We start from the raw sequence: 24,138 nt of genomic DNA, 5'->3' as shown, positions 1-24,138 counted from the left end.
ATGTAAACACCTAGACTTCATAGTTCTTATCACAAATCCTTCTTTTCTCAAAGTTTCCTCGCAAACTATCCTCTTAATCGAGTAAACTGACCAAAATGCCTTTGTCTAAATCACCAAAATTGAACACTTGAGCAAATTTTACTTCTTTAACTTATATTTTAGGTATGAGTCTTACATTTATATATTTTTCATAAGTTGGAAGGTTTCAAAGTTAGAAGTTAGAAGTTAGAAGTTAGATTCTTGTTTGGATCTTATAAATGGAGTTTTGTGTATTTGGTTGAAATTACGAAGTTTGAATATTGTGTTTCATTGAAGTTTACGAAGTTTGAATGTTATAATGATATTCTCTGTGATTGAAGGTAAACAGTTGTTTTGGAGTTGTTGGAGATATCAGATTTTTTTCTCTCTATATTTCTCAAGGGCTTAGGGTTTTGTAGAGAACATTTTGCAAACTCTTCTTTATTTTCTATAATAAAGAATTCTATATACATCAATCGACTTTGTTTGGTTTTATTTTATTCATTATAAGAAAAAATTTATTTGATTAATAATTAATGTTCAAAATTCTAGGTAATTAGTATAAAAAAAAATATAAAACAAAATAAAATCATAATAAAACAAGATTTGTTTTGGGAATTCCAAACTCCCGACGATGTCTACATGGTGTTGATAGTTTCTATCTCTCAATGTCGAAACTCTTGATATTTTCTACCTACGAAAAAAACATCATCGGAGATGATCTCTTGGCGCATTGTTGACCATTTTTTTAATGATTATAAGCGTAAAATAAAAGTAATGTTTTTTCTTTGTAGTGTTATGAGAACAAAAAAGGTGATAGGCCTCTAGCTCATAAGTTACAATTTCTTTATCATATAATTAAATATATTGCATATCCCTGTATAGTGAATAAAGCCTTACAATTATGTAAATATTTATAGGTAGAACAATGCTAAGGTTGTAAAGAATAACCCTCCATACGTGTTACTTCAATGCACATACATGGTTAGGACACCATAAGGCTTAACACAAGCATTGTTGAATTATATTTGAACTAATGAAAATATATATTTCTATATGTGCAATAATTTAATGAACTACGTATATTTTAAATAGGAACCTTATAGCAACTCGATCCAAATACTACTAGTGGAATGTCTTAGTAGAAACAAAATTTGGACTAATAGAGTTCTTTTGATTTGTTTCTTTGTAACAAAATGACACTTAATTGATCGTGTGATGCGCCAATTCGATTAGATTTCCTCAACAGTGTGATATAAACAAACGACTACACCTACACACAACCTACATGAGCAGCGTGAAAAAAACTAAGCCTATTGGCTCCTCAAATAGAAAATTATAGCAAAATCGACACAACTTCGTTATTCATGGAAACCCAATCGTAGGGGTGTAGATATAGGTCTTGGATATGAATTGTGGTTTTCTAACATTAATAAGAAATACATTACTCAATCAAGAGCATTATATAATGCTATATTGGTAAGGAATTGTTCTTGTGTTATTGATTGTTCAGCTCGCTGTTGGATCGGTATGGCAACCCTAGAGGGGGGTGAATAGGGTTTAAATAAACTTTTTGACAAATAAAAAGTAAAATCAACTAATTAGATATTTTCTAAAATTTAAATAAAGAACTTTGTAAACTTTGTTAAATAACAAGATTGATAAAAAGATATGAATGGAAGTATGCAATCAAACTCAACCAATAAGAATATGTAACTAAAATTAAATTAAAAAATAATTAGAAAAGAGTTAGAGAAGAAGACACCGTAATTTTATAGTGGTTCGGTTAAACTCAACCTACATCCACTTTCCCAAGCACCCCTTGGGATTTTGATTGAAAATCTTCTTTGGACTCTTTCCACGGATTTGAGCCGAACCGATTCTTGCTCCTTTTTCGGGTTCAAGAGCAAACCCGATCCTTTCCACGGGTTAGGATCCAACCGTTACAATATGATGAAATTTTTAAATCACACAAAAGAAAACTCTCTAAAAGAGTGAGTATACAATTTGAAGCTCACAAATTTAATCCTCACAATACAATAAGAAGCTCTCAAGAATAAGATGAAAAGAATAAAAATTGGAAGCTTTAGAGAGAATAACAATGTTGGCTTTTTGCTTGAGGATTGTAAAGATGTTGTGATCTTGTGTAAATGTGAAGTATTTAAAAAGAGAGGAAAGATAAATTCAAAATCATTTGGGTCATTAGATATAGGTAAAAGAAAAATGAATGGTTGAGATTTAAACTTAATTAGCCGTTAGACACAATACAAATAATAATATAATAATATGTCTTTTCAAAATATTTTGTTTAAAAAGAAATCAATAAAGCAACTTCACCCTCTTTTAAAAAAACTAGCCGTTAGACACAAGAAATAATAATAATATTAAAATCATTTTTCTTTTAAATTCATTTTCTTTATAAAAGCCAATAAAACATAACAAAAAGCCACATTTGTTACTCCTTCATTGCTCCAAGTGGCTTTCTCTAATTGGTTCAAATTGAATGCTTGGTCGCCACGTCACCATCTCGGGTATTTTTTCGTTAAGCTTCTTTTAGCAACATTTTCTTCATTTGAACTTCGATTTGGGTGATTCAAGAGGCGTTAGAATCATTTTTCCAAGCTCTACGATATGGTCTATTCAAATTAATAAAATTGTCAATAAAAAAAATCAGATTTGTTATCATCAAAACATAAATTAATTGAATAATTAAAATAAATTAATTTGAGATTAAGGGCCAAAAAGCCAACACTCGCAACATCCTAAAATTCTTTTTCATTTTGTTTTCTAGAGTGACATCTTAAACCTAAGTGAGGGTCACGAAAGGAACTTAGAAGCACACATAATTATATACCAACTCTGACATCTGGATAGATACAATCCAGGATCATTAATTTTTTTTCAACAATAATATGTCCATGTTCAGGATCACAACGTCTCAATCGACTATAGAGTACCTTATGAAACTCCATCATTCAGTCCACAATACATGTCTATGTTCATGCAACCTATGATGACTCTTGATCCACATTTAACAATTCCTTCATTAAAACCAATGGGGCAAAATACCAAAAAATTGTTGTTTAAAAAACTTATTACTAAAATACGGCAATTTTGAAACTTTTTACGTAAATACGTTGATTTTGACATTTAAAAAAAAAATTAAAGAAGGGGCGAGTCTAGACTCGCCCTTTATGGTTTATTTAAAAAAATAAATAAATAAAGAAGGGACGAGTCCGCCCTCCATTATTTTAAAAAAATTAAAGAGGAGGGCTAGTCTTATTTTTTAAAAAATAAAATTAAAGAAGAGGGCGAGTCACTCGCCCTCTATTATTAAAAAAAATTAAAAAATAGGGAATGGAGACTTTCTCGTGATTTTCATCTTTAAATTTACTTTATTCTTCTCCATTCTCTCATTCTTCTTCCTTCTAATTCTTCCCCATTCTTCTTTCTTCTAATTTTTTCACCTTCCGCCTTTTCACATTCTGCCTTCTACATTCTTCTTCATTCTACAATATAAATTTTTCACATTCTTCCACCATTCTTCCTCTTTATTAAATTTTTCACCCTCTCCACCTTCTTTCCATTATGTACAGGTGAAATTTTTTTTGTCATTTTTCTTTCCATCCTTTTTCATCCTTTTCTTATCATTAGTTAATTATTTTTGGGTTTGGTTATCATCCTCCCAATAAATATAAAACTTTTTTGTATTAGTTAAATCGAAATTTTTTAATTTATTTATATAAATTTTAACTATATTCTTGTATTATATTTTCATATTTGATTGTTGTTGAAAAAGATTTTGTTCTCATTTGGATATTTTTCTTGAAGTATCGTGGATTGACAACAATAAATCAGTAAGATCATCCTCAAAATTTGTAAGTTTTTTTTTAAAAAACTAATTATGTAATTATATTATAAAATGTATGTTATGCTTAGGTGTAATTTATATTATCAACATTTTATTAGCATTAAATATTATTGATAAATTAGTTTAATAAAAACAAACAAATGTTGACTCATCATAGTCAAATTTGTTTCAAATACTCATTTTATTAGCATTAAGAATGAAATTGGGTATTTTGTTTAATATTTCAAGTGAAATTTACAAATATTTGAAAATTTGACATTAGTTAAATGGATAATTTTTTAATTTAATTTAATATATACCAAATTTATGACCAATTTATTAGGAGTAAAAATTATGAAGAAAAAAATTTGTTTTTAAGATTTAATTATGTACGAAATTTTGTGATCATAAAATATTTGAAATAGTAAAAATGTCATTTATTTTAAATAGTAAAAAAATCATTATTTTAATAATAAAATTGTTATTAAAATATTTTGTTAACTTTTCGACTATTTAGCTGACTTTTTCAAAAAAAAAATTGATAAATTTCAAATCATAATTGTTTTAAACCTATGACCTTACTTTTTTTTAGTTTTAAATTATAAATGAGATAATAACTCTTTCCTTTCAATCATAAAGGAGATAATAAATCTTTTCTATATTTAATTTGAATTTTAAAAATTCAAATTTTTGTATTTTTGTTATATTTTTATTTTGTTTTATCCTAATTTCATATATTTTATTATCTTTTATGCAAACCATTATTTGAATTAAATCGTTTGCCACATTGTGTTTATTGTTTATATATATATATACAAAAAATGGCAAACAAATATGTGTCGTTTTTGTTATTTACAAATGGTCATATGATTGATTGTGTGGATGCGGTTGATTACGATCAACCTCCATGTGGAAATTTTAGCATCAATTTGAGTAGGGGAATTGTTTTAAACAATTCCTCCAAATGATGGGATTATCACTTGCAGTAGATATGAGTTGAAGCAAGATAGAGATAATATATAGACACCCTAACTTAACCTCATTCGGACCAGTAAGGTTTACGTCAATTCCTATTTCAAGCGAACAAGCAGTGAACACCATGTTTTCCATTGCACAACCCTTTTCGAACATGGTGCATTTGTATGTGACTATGAATAGGATAGATTTGGGCATAAACTTAAATATTGAAACATAACATGTTGATGTTGACGTAGATTCAGATGCACAACCAGTGTGTGATGAAGAAGAAATGGTAGCTAACAATGAGTACAAAGACTTCATAACAGAAACTGATGATGAATTTGAAGAGATAGACTTTGATGGTCGTGAATATCAAGTTTCATCAAATATGTTCACTAAGTTGGACATGAATGCAGTAGATAGCATTCGGGAACACGATCCAATTATAGTTCCAATGGTTACTAACAACACAAAATTATACAAGGGAATGATTTGTGAAAACAAAGAGATGCTACAACATATGGTCAAGTGATTTGCTATTAAGAGTCACGCACATACGAAGTAGTAGAGTCAACACCGATAAAATGGATCATCCGATGTAAGAAGTCGGACGAAGGTTGCAGATGGAGACTTCGTGCAATAATGAAAAAAACTCATGGTTTATTTGAGATCACAAAATTATATGACCAACATACATGTTTTTACTCTGAACTTAGTCAAAGTCATGTTCAGTTGGATTCTTCAATGCTTGCATGAGAGTTTTTTGAACCTGTTAGATAAACCATCAACAAGTGTTGTGTCACTGCAATCAATCATCAAGGAAAAGTTTGGCTATCATGTTTCTTATCGTAGGGCTTGGGATGGTAAAAGAAAAGTAGTGGCCAAAGTGTTTGGCGATTGGGATGAGTCATACAAATTATTACATAGGTGGTTATACATGGTGAAACATATCAATCCTAGAACACTTGTTGAATGGAGGGTACAAGTCACACCTACTGAAGGTCATGTCATACTATCATTGGTATTTTAGGCATTTGGTCCATGTAGGCCTTTAATAGATGTAGGCCACTAATTCAAATCGATGGCACTCACTTGTATGGCAAGTATCAAGGAAAATTATTAATTACTACGACTATTGATTTGAATGGCCATCTTCTGCTATTAGCATTTGTCGTTGTGGAAGATGAGTCTGCAAATTCATGGGGGTGGTTTTTAAAACATCTAAAAAAATTGTGACCCACGATGAGGTATGCTTAGTTTCTGATCGACATGCTGGTATTATATCACCAGTGAACAATTCGGAGAATGGGTGGACAGGATCGAATTGTCATCATAGATTTTGTTTACGTCATGTCATCAGCAATTTCTATAAGAGATATAAATTCACACCATTGAAGAATTATGCCTATCGTGTCGGGTGTCAATTCCAAATTCAAAAGTTTGATAAAGTAATTCAGGATTTGACGAGAATAAACAGCAATTGTATGAGCTTTTTTTATGGCATTCCTTTAGAAAAGTGGACTCAAGCACATGACGAAGGATTTTGGTACGGGTGGATGACGACGAACCTATCAGAGTGCATGAATGGAGTCCTTAAAGGAGCTCGAGCGTTGTTGATAAATGCTCTAGAGCTCAAATTACATTATTCAAATGTGTGAATTACTTTGAAAAAAGGAGAGAGGAAATAAGAGATGCATTAGAACGTTAAGATAAATACATCGGGTATGAATTTTTTAACTTGACAGTTGTCAATAATTTTTATGGTTTTCATGTTATACTAAATGTGTCAATTTTTAGGTACGTCCTCGAAATTTTTTTGAAATGGGCTACAAGATCTAGTAAGCATGAAGTTCAATCATATGATCGATTTCAAGAAGTTTTTCATGTGAAGGTTGGACGTCATGACTTGAATTGTAAAGGAGGAAATATCCAAATATTAAGGTTGTCTGAGCGGTACTGTTCTTGTAACAAGTGGCAAGCCTTCTGAATTCCATGCTCACATTTTATGGCGGTTTGTTCACTGTTTAACATGAACTACAAAGACTTTATTGAGGACTATTATAAAATATCAACTTATGTTGCATGTTACACTCCTCAATTTCAACCTGTACCGCATGAAGATTATTGGAGCACACCCACGACTATGCCTGTCTTACATCTAGATCCATTGTTGTTGAAAAAATGAGGAAGACCAAAGAGTTCATGTTATCACAACGAGATGGATTGGACAGAACAAAGTGTTCGACAAAAATGCTCATTTTGTGGTCAACTTGGTCACAACCGATGAAAGTGTACTTTGTTAAGGAGACAGACACATAATAATTAGAGATCTTTGTGCACTCAATTTTTTTTGTTATAAATGTTCACATCTTAAAATGTTTGTTACACTAAATTGTTATTTAATTTTTCTTTATGTTGTTCTTAATACTAAAAATAAATTATTGTTATGTAGATAATGACATTAAACCCATGACCAATTGATCCAAATGTTTTATATGATCAGAACATTCACCGATCAGAAAGTGTATGGAATGATCGAACTACACCTAAGATAATCTGTAGACGACGTGAGACAGATGTTTATCGTACTATCCCACTACACCGCAACATACTTCCACTTCTACGTGCTTCGGGATTTTATGGGATTGCTAGATTGGGGTTCATCCAGTTAGATTGGCATCTCATCACTACACTTGTTGAGAGAGGGAGACCAGAGACGCATACATTTCACATGTCGATTGGAGAGTGCACAATTACATTGCTAGATGTGAAAGTTTTGATGGGATTATCGATTGATGGTGAGCATGTTACTAGTCAAAGTTATGATGATTGGTTGCATCTTTGCCAAATGTTACTTGGTGTGACCCCACCTCCTAAACAAATTAGGGGTTCAAGATTGAGTTTAACATGGTTGGGGTCAGTGTTTCCTGGATTAGACGAGGAAACTATCACAAGATATGCATGGGTATATATCTTGCAGTTGATGGGTGGGAGCATGTTTGCAAATAAATCAGTTCATTATGTGCACCTAATGTTCCTACCATTTTTAGCTAATCTGCACCACACGAGACGATATTCTTGGGATGGAGCCTATTTGGCATGGTTGTATAGACAATTATGCAAAGCATCCAATCAAGGAATTCGTGAAATTGCTAGACCACTAATATTGTTACAAATATGGGCTTGGGAATGATTCCCAATAGTGGCTCCACAACTCCTTCATGTCAATGCCCATCAATTACATGATTGAGCTTATGGTTCAAGGTATGTTATTTCAATTTGCTTTAGATTAACAACTTTTTATATGTAATAGATTTTAAATCGAAAATATTACTTAAACAATACATATGGAGAGATCAATTTTGTGTGACCAGGTCGGCTACACATGTAGTCTCTCAATATAGGTACATGTTTGATCTTCTTCAACCTGATCAGGTACGTCGTGCTAAATTTAAATTTTAAGTTTTATATCATTTGTGCAATATTATTTTTTTCATACGATATGTTGTGTTTCAGATTATTTGGGAGCCACATTTTTGTACAATACAATACAAAGTTGTCATAGATAATTTGCCACATTTTTGTACGAACGGCCAAGACATATGGCAGACGGTTAGTTCTCTCATATGTTTCTATATTGCTGAGTGGCATCAACTTGACAGAACACTTAGACAGTTCGATATTCAACAAGGTGTTCCACATGGCTGTAATACTGAACCACTTTTGCACAAGATTGACCTAAGGACTACTGATTGGTCAAATAGAGTTGCTCATTTAATGATGCAATGACTAAATCGCATAAGGCTTATTGTTGAGGGACATTCAATTGGGCAATTTCATATGGATGTAACTCCAGAATACATCTATTGGTACAAAAACATCACTAGGCTTTATATCACCCGACCGGGAGCTGCTACGGGTCATCTGGTACATATTTAAATATTGTCTAACTATTTTAGTATAAATTGATTTTCAATGCTTTCTAATTCATTTTAATATTTAACATAGATCGAATAATAGTAGACTTCAAGATGTTGTAGATGATCCACAACAGGTCCTAAATATATGCAGCGAAAACGAGCAGTACATGAAAAACATTCACTATATGTACGATGTCCCTATTGTACCTGCTCCAATCCAAAGGAGACGTGCTCGAGGACAAGTGCCTAATCAGTTAGAAGAAATTGACAAACATGTGGAAGAAGTGCCTCTCGTGACACAGACACAGAGCGAGCATGGTTACGTTAGTCCAATAATGATGATGCCAGCATTTGGAACGACATATCATGATTTAGGAGTCGGTCATTCATCAGACTTTGGAACAAGATATTATAATTCAAAGGCAGGTTCATCATCATCAAACTTTGGACAACAATACTATGATTTAGGAAGAGATTCATCATCTTCATACATGCATGGTCACGAGCGCGGTCGTGGAGAACATAATGAACATTTGTACTACGAAGTGCCTACAGCAGGACCCGAGCAACTAGATGAACAACAACAACATGAGAATCAGGAAGAAATACAACAACAAAAAGTTCATAATCGACGACGACAACCAGCTAAAAATCATCGACGTCTAGGTTGTGGAACACATTGATCTTTTTTTTTTCATTGAATGAAAATTGCTAAATTATTGTATTAGACATTTTGTTCTATCTTTTAATTATTTTTCAATCAAAAGCACTTCCTACAAACTTACGTACTTCAATTAATACAAAACTAGTGAATTACAACAATAAATATCTATAAATTAGAAAATTAAGTAAACGTAAATTGAAAAATTGAAGAAAAAAGTTTAACGAATTTTCATTAATTTAAAAATACAATGAATATACATTTTCAATAAGTTTCAATAACAATAAAATTATTTTTCATAAAAATTAATTAAAAAAGATATTATTTTCAAATTAAATTAAATGGCGTAAAAATGGAAAAAATAGAAAAAGAAATATAAAGGGAGAGTTACTATGAAAGAGAGAGAAAAAATTTAAACTTTGGAAATTAGTAATTATTAATGAGTACCAATATACTAATAACATTTTAATTAACTTTGGCAACAGAAAAATTGTAACAACTAATTTTAATCAACAAAATATCTAGTACACATTCATCTTTTTTTTATTAAATAAAAAATATTAAATTATTGTATTAGACGTTTTGTTTTATCTTTTAATTATTTTCAAATAAAAAACAGTTACTACAAGTTTATGGTCTTCAATTAATAAACTCAAAGTGAATTACAACGATAAATATCTATAAATTTAAAAATTAACGTAAACATAAATTAAAAAATTAAAAAAAAAATTAACTAAATTTCACCCGTTTAAAAATACAATAGATATACTTTTTCAACAAATTTAAATAACAATAAAACTGATTTTAAAATAAATAATTTTTTTCATTTAGAGATAAAAATAAATTGATATTAAGTTAAAAAATTAGAATTTAATTTGTTAACAAATTTTATAATTACTTTGAATCAATTATGTTTTAAAGAAAGAAGAGTATTGAAGACTCACCCTATGGGAGAAGATGGAAAACTAAATATAGGGTGGAGAGAGAAAAAAAATGTAAATACAACAGTATTTTGGTAATTACTTTAAAAATAGCTACATCTACACGTAATTAGTTTTAAAAACTTTATTATTAATATAATATTTCCAAACCTACGAATCAACAACATGTACATAGGTCAACATTCTAATAGTCCAATGGGCTTGAAGATCAATATGTGACATATCGATCCCGTAGTGAAGGTATTGATGAAGGAAAAACATCGATTTTATAAAGCCATGAAAATCTTGGTCGTTCTAGACATGATCGAAGTGTATCATCTTCAACGAATGAATAGACGATAATTTGTTTTTAAGAATAAATTTACACCATTTATTTTACATCATAGTTGAAGCATGGAAAACATGTTAGTCTTTCAATTATCTAAATTTGGGTTAGTTTAAGTAAGCATAAGTTATGACAATAATATGTGATACAAAGATTATGACATAATCCTTTATAATTAGTCAGCTAAACAATTAAACCCCATATTTGATTAAATTCATTATTTCTAATAATTTTGAACACACCCTTTTATACAAATACTTCAAAAACTAAAATCATCAATGGTTTGCTTTTAGAAATACTTTAAAACTTAAAAATAAAAAAATTTAAAACTTCACCCAACTTCAAAATGATTTGTTTCTAAAAAGGAAAACCCAAACTAATGGTTATTGTTCTTTTAAAAATAGATTTGAAAAAGAAAAAGAAAAATGTCGTAAGGAAACGTGAAACGGAAAAAAATGGGGACGTCCAACCTCAACGCCGGTGAATGCCAACGAAAATTCAAAAAGAAAAAGTTGTCCAACATCAGCAATCTTTCTTGAAAGACTGAAATTTTTACCAACTTTTTTCTTTTTCAAAAGCCCTATTTTTAACACTTTCCTAAAAACAACTTTCAGACACTCATGTTTGTAGTAGAACTAAATTCCTCAGCAATTCTATGTAATTTAGGTTGCATAATAATCTGAGTTTGATTTTATCAGTGCCCCCGATATGATTCTTAAACATGAAATAATCATTCTTACCTTCAGATACTTGATCTAACTTTCCTTGAATTGATTTTATACTAGTTTTAAACTTTGAGCTTCACTTCTTTGGGTCGTTTTTTAATCAAAACTTAAGAGAGTTTCACAGTATGCTATATAGAGAAACCTTGCCTTGCCTTTAAAATCAAGAAGGTATATGAAAATAATAAAAACTCAAATGTGGTTTGGTTTAAAATCAAGAAGGTATATGAAAATAATAAAAACTCAAATGTGGTTTGGTTAAGATCATGACGTGCAAATTGAAAATATAAGCTTTCTTCCGAGACTCCAACTTCAACATCATGTAATTCGCTTCCTCAAATCAAGAACATCACGTACTCCACTTGCTCAAATCAAGCGTAAATATTCAACCGAAAATGAATCAAAGGATCAAATTTTAGAGATCGAACTACATCGCATCACATCAAATCAATAACTCAAGTTCAACTCCACGAACAAATTTCTCCGAATGTGTTAATATACTCCGAATGTGTTAATATACTTATTATTTGGTTTATGTTGGTCACTCCAAATTCCAAATTAAATTATCTTAATTCTCCTCCATCTTCAATTCACTAGCCTTCTAGCCTTCTTTCACATTTTCTTTTCCCACGAAACCAAAGATGAAAACAAAACCAAGTGAGATTGAAATAATACAATCCACTTTCTAGGGTTCCGAGTAGGTCATTGCACATTGAGAAAATTCCAACCCACGAACAAATTACATGCTTGATCAATCCAAACCAACTCTAATATTTATCTCCAAGCCACGACTAGCTATTCTGTTAGGTGTGTTTGATTGAGAGCTCACATCATCAATGTGTAAAAACTCAAACAAATCCCAAGTAGCAAAAGGGAGGAAATTGGAAAAGGAGCTGTGTTGTTCTCATTTGATAATGGTATGAACTATGCATAATTTACATGTCAACCTGTGTTATGTTGTTATTGTAATCAAACTCTACCTAGCTACAAAATTTTTGCAGGCATGTAATGTAGGGCCCTATCCAAGAAATTCCATGCTTCCTCCAATTTCAACCTGCGATCATACAAAGTTAAGATTAGGGTATAGCTTTAGCTGCTGCTCCACGATACTCACTGTCGCACAGCATTTCAACAGATAAAACAAGGAACCTTTAGACACCAAAGAAACAAGAATAAAGTTCAGATGAAAGCTCACACGGATACATGGTAGGACTTCCTGTTTCATGATTGTCGATATTTTCAAGTCTCCGCCTAGTATGTTGATTATGTGTTCCTGGTAGCAGGGCTGGCGGTTGATTCTGTGAAAGAACTATATAGTAAAGAATATGCATTTATAAGCTATAATGACACAACTGGTTATAATGATACCTGTAGGGAAGGCTGTGATGATGATGCTGACTTTTGCATCTGTTGGGAACCAGGAAACTGATGATAGCTATCAAGTGAACTCGAGGCCCTTGGCAGATTTATATTTTGCATTTCTGATGAGCTGTGCATTTGATCTGACTGATTGGTTTCTTGGATTCTTGATGGATCAGTATTGGAAACATGAGCCATATGAAAGGGTGGAAAAGAGAGAGAAGGTCCAAGTTGAGTGGCTCCAGCTTGCCACGGAAACATCTGTCCAGCTAACATGTTAGGATATGGCATCATGGGACGGTTTACACCTGCTTCCATGCCGATACCGATGCCCATTCCAAGTCCCATTCCCATTCCCATCGGAGGCATAAATTGTTGAGCACCAGGAAACATCATTGGCACCATACCACATCCCATGGACATCATCTGCATTGAAACTGGTCAATATTCGTATTACTTATCATGCATACTGTACCACGTTTGTTATGCTATAAACCATTCCTTAATTTTGAGGACAAGACGAGGTGAGGAGGATTTCCAAAACTCTATTTCAGTAAATCAAATTTCATTAGGAATCTTGGAAGGGAAGGACTGATGCGAGATTAAGAAGGGATTGTATGCAGCAAGAAAAGCAAGAGTAGAATGTTCCAGGAGTGAGGAAGGTTTAGGTGCAGGGTCCATTGTTGTTTAGCATGAGTAAGTCTCCAATAGTTAGTTATGTTGTGAATAACCAAGCTGATAGTTGAGGAGATCACAAATTCAAGCTCACCAACTAAGCTTTGCAGAAGAAAATTAACTTGTTTGATCTCAAACAAGAAATAACACTGGAAGTAGAAAGAACTTAACACAGTTTTAAGTGGGCTGGCAATGAGCTTACATTCACTTGGCATATACTATGCAGACTCAAACCATATACCTTCTCGGGGAAAAAATTCAATATTATGAAAATGAAATCCCAACTGTTTCGAAGACCTAAAACACAAAGCATTGGGCTCTTTCATTGTAAGTTAGTCTACCCTACTATAAACTATTTTTTCTCAACAAAAAAGAAGAGATGGCTCGTAAGGTATATACATTGTAGATTCATCTATATCTAAGTTGATCATATTCAATCTTTATTTATATACCTAATTTTATACACTTCAATAATAATAATAACTCTAGTCCGCCACTTTCGTTTAAGAAGTATCTTTAAGATTGTTCTATAGGGTGTTTTACAGAACCAGTAGAAAAAGAAAAATTGAAATACCTATCTCAGTCACTCACCACTTCTCTCTCCAGCCCTATACCTGTTCTCTCTTCTAAACTAACGAATACCTTTTTCTCAACCACTGAGAATGACCTCTAACTAACACGAACAAAAATAGTTGGGCGCTTCTCAAAATGATTAGAAGCTGGACCTTTCAAAAGTGACATACTTTTAGGATACTACCTAACAAGATAACTCAAAAACAACAAATAGCGCTAAAAGATGAAATGTATATTGTAATATGAAGTTACAACATAGTAGTCTTTTGGAGGGCTACTCCCTCAAAATTCCCACAAATGAAAATTCTACTAAAATCTCCACACTCTATTTAAAACCAGGGCACCTCTAGCTAATGAACCCTTACATTCTTTCTAATCTAATATACTACTAATAATCCTAATATATCTCTAACTAGGGCTCTCACACATACATTAACAACTTACATAGAGAGAGAGAATATTCTTCAGGGTAGATACCTCTCCAAGTTTCTTCCTTGAAATCTCTATTGGCACTACTTAATTAGGAGGCAGATTTGATCTCAAACCTGAAGAATATTCCTTGAAACCGTCAAATATTTAGGAGGTAATTTGATTTTAAATCTGATGACTTGCAGAGCTAGTTAAGCAACATGTGAATCTTTTGGGCACACGTTGAAAATACTAGGTCGAGAATTCTTGTGTCATCCTAAAAGCCATGGATGCTGTAAAATCGGCGTAGTCATATTTTTAACCCTTCATGGAGAAAGGAGATGAAATAAAACTGATGAATTTGGAATATCATAGACAACCAAACCTGATTGAATCCAAAACTTACAGCTCTCAATCAAATATGGAAATCCTCCCACGGTGCATCTTGATTCAAACAGCATCCTATATTAGTTAAAGCACAAAAAATAGAATCGTTTACACAATGGTATGTTCTTGTCCACTCTGGACATAAGCCTTCCCATCCAATCAAGTGTGACCATTTTGCTTCCTCTACCTCTTCACAAATGAAATTACACATAAGCTTCTCAATATTCTTGCAAACCGCACATAAAGCTTTAAAACAAGAGAACAAATAAATAGGGACACCTATCAAAACAGATGGAATCAAGGATAGTCTGCCAACTCTTAGATAAGAAACTTTTCTAATAGGGATCTTTTCCTAACTTTGTCCACCACAAAAGGAAAATGTATTCGGCATTACTCCCAAGAGAGAACCCCAGGTAAAGGCTAGGATTTCTTTTAATATATTCACAGAGATCATATTGTTTAAGAAAATTCGGCAGCTTCAAAACTGCAAATCCAGCCGGATTTCATCTGCATGCCTACTGGGATTAGTTATATAATGCATTCTCCTTTCCTATTATCATTTTTTTTACCCTAAATTTTGTATTCTGAACCTAGCAAAGATACATGCAATAGAGGAGTAGAGACAAACTCTAATAAATAAAAACCATTAAAGGAAAAACCATGACAGTCACAAGTGCTCCACCCAATTCCTAAGAGTAAATAGAAATGGAATGCCAAATTAAGCCTTCTGAATTGCAAATATAGTGAACTCCATTCTGAGTACTGAAAATTATTCATATTTGAAATAAGAAACATGACTATAGCCTAAATGGTCAAGTATTAGTGTGGTAGGTTCAACCTCTCTCTCTTCCTATTTTTACATATTTCTCTTCGTGTAACAATTTGAAAAACTCCAGGAATCGTGCAACATGGAGAAAACAAAAACAATCACAATGGAAGGAAGTCATGCATCTAATAGCATGAAAATATATAACCAATGTGATTTTCAAGTAAACACGATAGAGACAAACAACCTGAACTTGTAACTGAAGTGTCTTCAAGTATTCAATTGCCTCGTCCAACATTGAAGCTTTGTCTGCCTGAAATTTGAGAACATATTAACCAAATTTCAGTGAACAAAGAAAAATAGGAAGAAACAATTTGATCTACGCACTGATTTGAGGTGTTGGAAATTATCTCGCTAATTGTATATGCACCTTGTTACACCGGGGTATAAGCTCCTGCAAAGCTTTCATCTTTTCATTTATCCGATCTCTTCTTCTCTGTAGTGGAGAAATGAATATTCCATGAGAAGATGGCAACAAAAACATAGAAGAAACCACACTGTCCTATACATATATATGATTAAAGGAAGTGCTAATAGCAGCAAATTACTCACTCGCTCTGAGAGATTATGGACCTCAGCAGCACGAGATCTCTTTGTAGAGGTCGATCCACGAACTTGCTTCTTTGCATCAGTAGATTCGAATTCAACATCCTTTGGCAAATGTTTATAGAAGTTAAAATTTTTAACGGAAGTGGCACTAAAGCAGTAGCCTCATCAGGCAAGAGCATCAGAATTTACATATGCAGAAGAAGCACGCAAGAATCCACTCAAAGCACAACATTCATAATCACATATAGAACCTGGAACCACAAAACAAAGCAACACCATCTAAATGAGCACATTCAGTTACCTTTCCATTCGGTTTTTAAGGTATTCAATACAAGTGCCTAAAATTTAAGGAAAGTAGTAGTATCGTAGGATTTGTCTGCAAAAATCTTCTCGACATATTTTTAACTAATTGAACTTGTTTTACAGGTTCTGCAAAATTTCTCTGACATATTACATCTAAATTAATAATAAATCTAAAAAACAGGGACTGTTTTGTTAACACTCATGTTCACATTCAAAGTCTAGCTCTAGCTTTTGGGAAGAATCACCGACCCAGCACACAACAATTCCAAGTTAGGTGTTTGGCAAGCTCCAATAAAAGCATCTCTCCAATGCATGACTCTAGTTAATACCCATCCAAACCAAGTATTCTCATTCAAACATGACAGCACTCCTTAGCCCTCGCAAGAACAGAAACCCCGATGCCTGCTCTATTCGACAGACCCTTTCAGCTTAGGACACTATCTTAGTCCTTACTCTTAGCAAAAATGTTCTATGTATTTAACACCAGTACTCGGCATCCTAAAAGAATCCAGCAACCGTCGAAGTCTCTACCCTTTGAATGAAAACTTTGACCATCAGAAACAAAATCATTTCCTCAGATATTCCAAAAACTCCTGGCCGAGATTCAAGTTTTCATTTGTTTCCCCGTGGATGTTACACGAGTTCTGTCAGGATTCCAATAACTTTCCAACCAGCCCAAGAATGAAAATTCCTTCCTGCCAAATCACAACTAATATGCAAGAAAGTTGTCTTGAAATTGAATGGTGGGGTGAGAAACTTGTTTGGCGAACCATTTGATTGGTTATATATGGCAGGGTAAAGATTACAATTGATGAATAAGAAACAAAAAGGTAAAACGACTTTGTATAATGCAAAATTAATCAAGGGGATGGTTATTTTTAATATTCTGAACTTGCATTTCACAGGGAACAAAGAATATTTTTTGCTACTTCTTGCTATCACTCAAAAAAGGAATACAGAAAGATAAACAGAACAAAACAAATTTAAACCTCTACCTTTTAATCACATATACCTTAACCAGTTAGCTCAAATCACAACACATACCATATATGTGTTAGCTAGCTAATTCAATTTCTTAGTCACTTCCTAGATGGTCACGTTTTGAATATGTGGTACATCCATCTATACTAGTATTTTTATGTTTTATTTGATACATTAATTTAAACCATAAATTAATATGGACTAATTCATTCTATCTTATTGGGTGAAGGTTGATTCAATATAAAAAAAGGTCATCTAAACTAAATTTACTTATCAAATCCAATTTTAATTGATTGGGTGTAAATTAAGTTAATATGGTAGTTGTCAAATCATAACCCAAATGGTCAAGACACTATATACTCCAACATTGAACCACTTATATGTCTTTAATCATTTGAACTGTAAGCAAAAACAAACCATGCTTAGTGTAACAGTTTTGTTACACTTTTTAAAGGCCACCTAAAATCAATCTCGATTACAATTTATAAGTCCTCGATACGAATTTGTAACAGTTTTGTTTCATGAAAATGTAAATTTCTTCGAAACTCCGTTAAATCCTCAAAATCCACCTCCTCATATCATGTATGTGCAAACCCAGACTCAAAAGAGGCAAATTATCACCCCATGGACAGAGAGACACGAATATTGATAATCCAACTGCCCAGCGTAGGTTCCAATGGAACAAACATCCCATTTCAATCTCTGATGGAAATACGGGTTTATAACACGTCATCATACCACACAAGAGGTGTGGGAAATCAGTGAACAGTCAACTACTGCAGCTTAATAGTAATATCTTGGTGTTTAGATTCTAGAGAACGGAAAAAACAACCCCATGCTCATAACTCAGTTACTTTATGCCGTTCTCACACCTAACTTTAGTAAAATAAAATTATTCGATGTGGTTTGGTTATTTTCTTAAGGTTTATGGTCAGAAATCGCATGTGTAATAAATCCTAAGGGAAAATCCTATCAGAAAAAATATAATAAATAAAATAAAATAAAAAATCGAAGGGAAATAAAATCAAACGAGAAATTGAATAACACCAGATTAACCGAGTTCGTAGAAAGACTCACCGTGCTATAGCATAGGTAATCGGAATCGTCCGTTTCTTTTCCTTTCCGCTTCCGATCCTCAAGACTCGTTGTCCTTTGAACCGGTTCTGTTTCACTTACTATCATCTTCATCAGTTCTCCACCGTTGCCAGTCGACGGAGCTGCTACTCCACCACTGCAGGCTAAACCACAGCTTGGTATATCGGTTATAGCCGTTCTCTGTACTTCCGAACTCCTTGTTTCCGGCGTCAACACCATTGTGTTGCTTGAAGTCGAACCGACCACTGTAGATTCCCTTACCATGTTCTTCGAATTGGACGGAGCAGATTCGATCCTCCGTGCGTGCCCGGAGAAGCGCCCGAAACTATTTACCTTCGTTTCCGGTTCCGTTCTTCTCATCGGTGGAATTGGCGGCCGAGCAACCATTGTTGAGGTCGCTGTCGTCGTCATCGCTGTGAGAGGCCGAAACTCCATGCCATCAGTAGTACGAACTTGTGCAGAAACGACGGCGTTTTGCTCAATACTCTGAGGATTAGAAGGATAAAGAAGTTCATCACGGAAACTATTCTCCAAAGTAGAATCATCAACCAGAGGATAATGAAGCCACGAAATCATTTCGTCCTCCTGCATGAAGAGCTGCGGTTCCTCCTGTTGACTCATAGGGCGAGTGTCTCTGTTCGTGATTTGCTCCGCGGTGGTAGACTGCGGCGATTTCATCCTGGATTTCTGGTTTGGACTTTGCATTACCACTTGACCGTTCTGACATAGAAGTTCCATAACCTCACCATCTAACCTGTGTATTTAAACCAAATATGAAATTTGAATCTAAAATCAAGAAACAATGAATAAACAAATAAAGAAATAAACAAGTTAGAAACACACACTCACATGGAAGACGTCTTGGAGCGCGATGGCACGGAAGAAGAAGAAGGAAGCAAGGAATCTTCGTCGGTCTCAAAATCAGGGACGCAGTAATTCATTGTTTTATTTAAATCTAAAGAAATGAAAAATGAGAAAACAACAAAACCTGATTGGAATCTGTTTAAATAACCAACAAGAAAGAGGAAGAACTCCAAGCCGCTCACTCAACAGTTTGATTACGTCTCCCTGACGCTCTGAAACCGGAAGAAAACTGAATGAAATGGAACGTCGGTGGGAACAAAATTCCAGAACGAAGAAAAGAATTTCAAATTGCTTGAAGTCTCTGTCAAAAATTAGTATCGAGAAAGTTCTTAGTTCGTCAGTTTGCTAACCGCAGAAAGCTTTTCCCAATGGCGGATCCAATTGTCGATTGTCTTTCATGGTAGCTCAAATTAAAAGAGATGTAATGTTAGTTTAGTTTGAGGACGGATTTTGGGTTGATAGTGTGAACTGTGAATAGTGTGAACGCTCTCTCCGTACAAACTGAGCTACCTTCAACCTCCAGGATAAGCTCTCTTTCTCTACTCTATTCCTCTGACTCTCTCTTCTTTGCTTAGAGAGAGAATGCAAAAGGACGAGTTGGGGTTTTGACGGTTATGTGCCCAAATCAATGTACTTCTCTTTCCCGAAGTTCCCCTTTTCTTTTTTCTTTTTTCTTTTTTCTTATAAGATATTTTTATTTTTTTATTATTTATTATTATGTTAAATTATTGAAAATACTTCCCTAAGGTTTCTTCAAAAATACGTTTAGTGACTTACCTCATCCTTATCGTAATTGCCACGATCTGTAACTAAGAGAATCCTTTCTTTTTCCTACTCTTAGTATTAAAAAAAAGTTCATATCATCTCTATAGTTTAAATAAAATTATGAGTGACATGATTTTTCATCTAAAACAAATACACAACTTTGATCCTCTCCTTTTTATATAAGTACTAAAAAATATTTAAATTAAAATTTTCTATCATGTTTATTGAAGTTTTTATCAAAAAAAAAAGAAAAAAAGAAAAAAAAAACATTATATTATTTTAAGTTTAAAATTTTAATTCTGTGTGCTAATAATCTATTAGCTATTCAATATTTTTTTTAAATTCATATCTACTCAACAAAAAACGAAAGTTTAAATTCCATTAAACATGAATTTAACTATATATATCTAATGGATAAACTATTTCTTTTAGAGAAAATATATATATTTCAAAGTTTAAAAATCTATTAAATTTTATATGGCTGTTTCTTGTGAAATTTATCATTTACTATAAATGATTTTCCTTTTAATTTTTTTTTTATTAATATTATAGCTGATCTTTATATAACAATATTGCAAAACCATGGTTGAAGTAAAAATGAGATAGAAATGATAGGATGAAAAACTTGCATGTTAGTTTAGATGACATATGCCCTATCTATTTAGGCACATATATGTATCATGTTCATTATGCAATAAATTAATGGAGTACTTTAAAAAATACAAGAAAGATTGACATTGTACAAAACAATTTTTTGAAAACGGAAAAACTATGCATGCTTCCAATAAAAAATACAAAAAATATCCTACGATTAATTAATAAAAGCATAATTGATTAACATTCAAACGATTAATTTGTTAAAATTTATGTCTTAAAAATCGTAGTTTATAGTTTAGAATCATATTCTGTTCAATAAAGTTATTATTGAGAAATTATTAGTAAAATCAAATACTACACTTGAATTCAATAAACTAATATCTCAAAGCTATCTTGAGTAAACTTGAACTTTAGGTAGAGACATAAACATTGATCAAGTTTAAATATATAGTCTAAACGATATATAGTACATGAATAAGGTTAAGCGTCTTATTCTGGGAGACACTATGGATGTGACTCATTTTGTAGTTAGTACAAACGATGTGATTCTGAATCGTACGTTTATGTGGAGTTTGTATAAGATTAGAACCATGAAATAGTCACTTTTACGTTATAACACCATTGACTACTATATAAATCTGATTATTTCGATTATTGATCGTGACCTAGGTAACTTAATTTCAATCTTGAGCTAACTATGTACTTTTGTTCACACATTATTATTCTTAGATCTACATAGGTGAGAGCAACCCAACAATGTTAGCTCAATAAGTCTCTCATTTCAAGGGTAAAATTGGATAGATAACTAGAGATATAAGATGCAAGACAAAATTCACTATTACTCGCTATAGGATTACTTGATGGTTTATTCCCTTAAGAACTGGATTTAGCTCTTGAACAAGGAGACCCACTCTCTCCACCCCTCTCATTAGCCCAAAATGATTCGGTTTATAAGTTGAACCTTAAACCAATTGTTTAACAGTAAATCAATGAGACTTAAGGAATAAGATGTAATCTTAGGGGTAAAACGATATTTTGACTCAATCAATATTGCAAACAATCTTTGAAAGATTAACATACTAATCATAGTTATATCAGATGAACATAAATATATCTATAGTGAGAAGAGTGTGCAACTATATGAGACTTTTGTGTAATGACCCGTTAGTTAACAAATGTTGATTAGCTTAGTCTAAAAGGCTTTAGTCAGTTAATCGTAGATCGTTGGCTTATTAGGATTCTCTACTAGTTCATATAGAAATGACCTAAAATAGTATGTTGGATTAGTTCGAATTAGATAAAGAGAGAGAACTAACAAACACTTTTATGTAATGATTCGATAGGGATGTATGTTAATTTCTAATAGGATTAGATACATGTTCAAATTTCTGTTGTTGCCTATTGTATCCATCACAAATTTATTATAAAAAGCATTAAACAACGAAGCTATCAAACACATATATGGTTTTTATTTTAAATGGTTCCAAAAAAGCTACAAAATAAAAATGATATACGAACACATTATAAAGAAAATTCTAAACGTTAATGTTTTTATTGAACAATTTTATAAATACATATATCCTAATAGGTCTTTATATCATTCGAGTTATGTGTTTTTAAGTATTTGAACGTTAAAAATGACAAATAAGTTTTTTTCAATTTTTAATTTTTTTTACCATAAATGTTGAACATACTCAAAGTGTTTTGAAAATTGAGAAATTTAAATTACTATAAAATTAAAATTGTGTTTAATAAATATTTAAATTTGATGTAAATTGAAAATGAAGATGTGATAACACCATGGGTATATGTCAAATTTAAATATAAGTTAAAAAACAGAAATACATATTAAAATAGTAAAAACAATGAAAAAGAAACTCTTCTTTTGAGCTAAATGAAGATCCATAGCTACATTAGGGATGGATCCAACTAACAGGGTCCCACAAAGGACTACCAAAAATAGAAAGATTTAAAGAGAATTTTGGGATTAAAATAATGTATCCATTATTAATCCAGCTGTTCTAGTGATACGAAGAACACGGTGGATATTGAATGGAAGTGGAGAATTGACGGTTGAGGATGAAGTATATAAAGTGACGTTGAAATTAAACGGGACCAAGGGTGGGTGCATGTGGTCCCAGTAGAGAGCGATGCAGAGGATAATTATTGGTGGGGACAACATTTTATTATGCACTGTATGGGGAAATTACCTGCCCAGATATACTAATAAATAAATGAACACCGAGAGAGGGAATTGGGTTAAATTCCAGCGTCTCTTGCCGCCAATTCCCTCCAATCATATCATTTTTATTTTTATAATTATATCATTTATGTTTAAATTTAGGTTCATTTACATGTTTATTTCTTACACTTCTAGCCACCATTTAGGTCAGATTTAATAATTATTTGAATCTCAGTCTCATAACTATTTTCATTCTTACTTAGTTTTTACTTTTACAATCAAATATATTTTATCAAAGAAAAACTAAATATTTATAAAATTAGTTTAAGAATCTATTACTAGCTTAATAGAAATATATCAATGTTTTTACTATATTTTATATTTTTTTTTTATAAATGTTTGAAAGTGTCTACTTTTTTAAATAGCAATATAATTTTTTGAGAAAAATAATGGAATTCTTACCCCAAATAAAAAATAAAAATAGGTTTTGAAAAACTATATTTTTTTAGTTTTTGAAACTTGGCTTCACTTTTTTTAAATTATTAGGAAAAAATATACAACTATGTCAATTTAAGCTCAACTCAACCGACCATGTATGTATTCAAGAACAAAAGGTTCAGGTTCAAGAGTTTGGGCTAAGAGTTCCAATTTTTAAGGATTAGGGTTAAATAACCCTACAAACTATCATACTTCGTCTTTTCATAACCCTACAAATTTCCCTACTTCATCTTATCATAATATTACACTCATAACTCTTCCCCCACACACATGTTATAGTAACACCATAATTATAACTCTTTCCTCAAACGCATATTATCATAATACTATAATAATAATTTTTCCCTCAAACACATACTACTATAACACTACTAATAATAATGTCAACCCCAAACACATATTATTATAACACTAGGATTATCATAATCATTTTCTCCCATGACTCATTACCTCCCCAAAACGCACCCTAAATGAATAGGAATGATAATATTTTTTTAATAATAAAGAAAAGATAATCCAATTATCTTATCTTATTTAATTATATTCAATGTTTAAAATACAAAATATAATTCAATTATCTTATCTTATTTTAAATTACTTGAGTTTTGGGATAAATTTCAAATTTAATTTGTTGAGATAATTAAAATATTTAAAATTTTCAAAATTTTCAAAAATAATT

The 24,138-nt window shown here is 32.1% G+C and overlaps 1 protein-coding gene across 2 annotated transcripts; it reads right to left on the bottom strand.

Moving 5' to 3' along the window:
* Positions 1–12,060: 12,060 nt before the first annotated feature.
* Positions 12,061–20,041, bottom strand: LOC101204255 (transcription factor PIF1). Of its 2 annotated transcripts, XM_011653330.2 has the most exons (9): positions 19,768–20,041; positions 19,403–19,629; positions 18,536–19,307; positions 16,178–16,276; positions 15,996–16,061; positions 15,813–15,878; positions 12,766–13,182; positions 12,593–12,695; positions 12,061–12,451 (listed from the first exon to the last, which is right to left on the bottom strand). In XM_011653330.2, exons 2-9 carry the CDS (start codon positions 19,492–19,494, stop codon positions 12,447–12,449), a joined length of 1,620 nt encoding a protein of 539 aa, XP_011651632.1. In that variant the 5' UTR covers positions 19,495–19,629; positions 19,768–20,041; the 3' UTR covers positions 12,061–12,446. The 2 variants fall into 2 exon arrangements, with proteins under 2 accessions (XP_011651632.1, XP_011651631.1); XM_011653329.2 differs by having other exon boundaries at positions 19,403–20,041.
* Positions 20,042–24,138: the final 4,097 nt, after the last annotated feature.

The sequence above is a fragment of the Cucumis sativus genome, chromosome 3 (genome assembly GCF_000004075.3).
Source record: "Cucumis sativus cultivar 9930 chromosome 3, Cucumber_9930_V3, whole genome shotgun sequence".
In the NCBI taxonomy this organism is placed as follows: Eukaryota; Viridiplantae; Streptophyta; class Magnoliopsida; order Cucurbitales; family Cucurbitaceae; genus Cucumis; species Cucumis sativus.
This window is presented reverse-complemented; position numbering and strand designations above follow the sequence as displayed.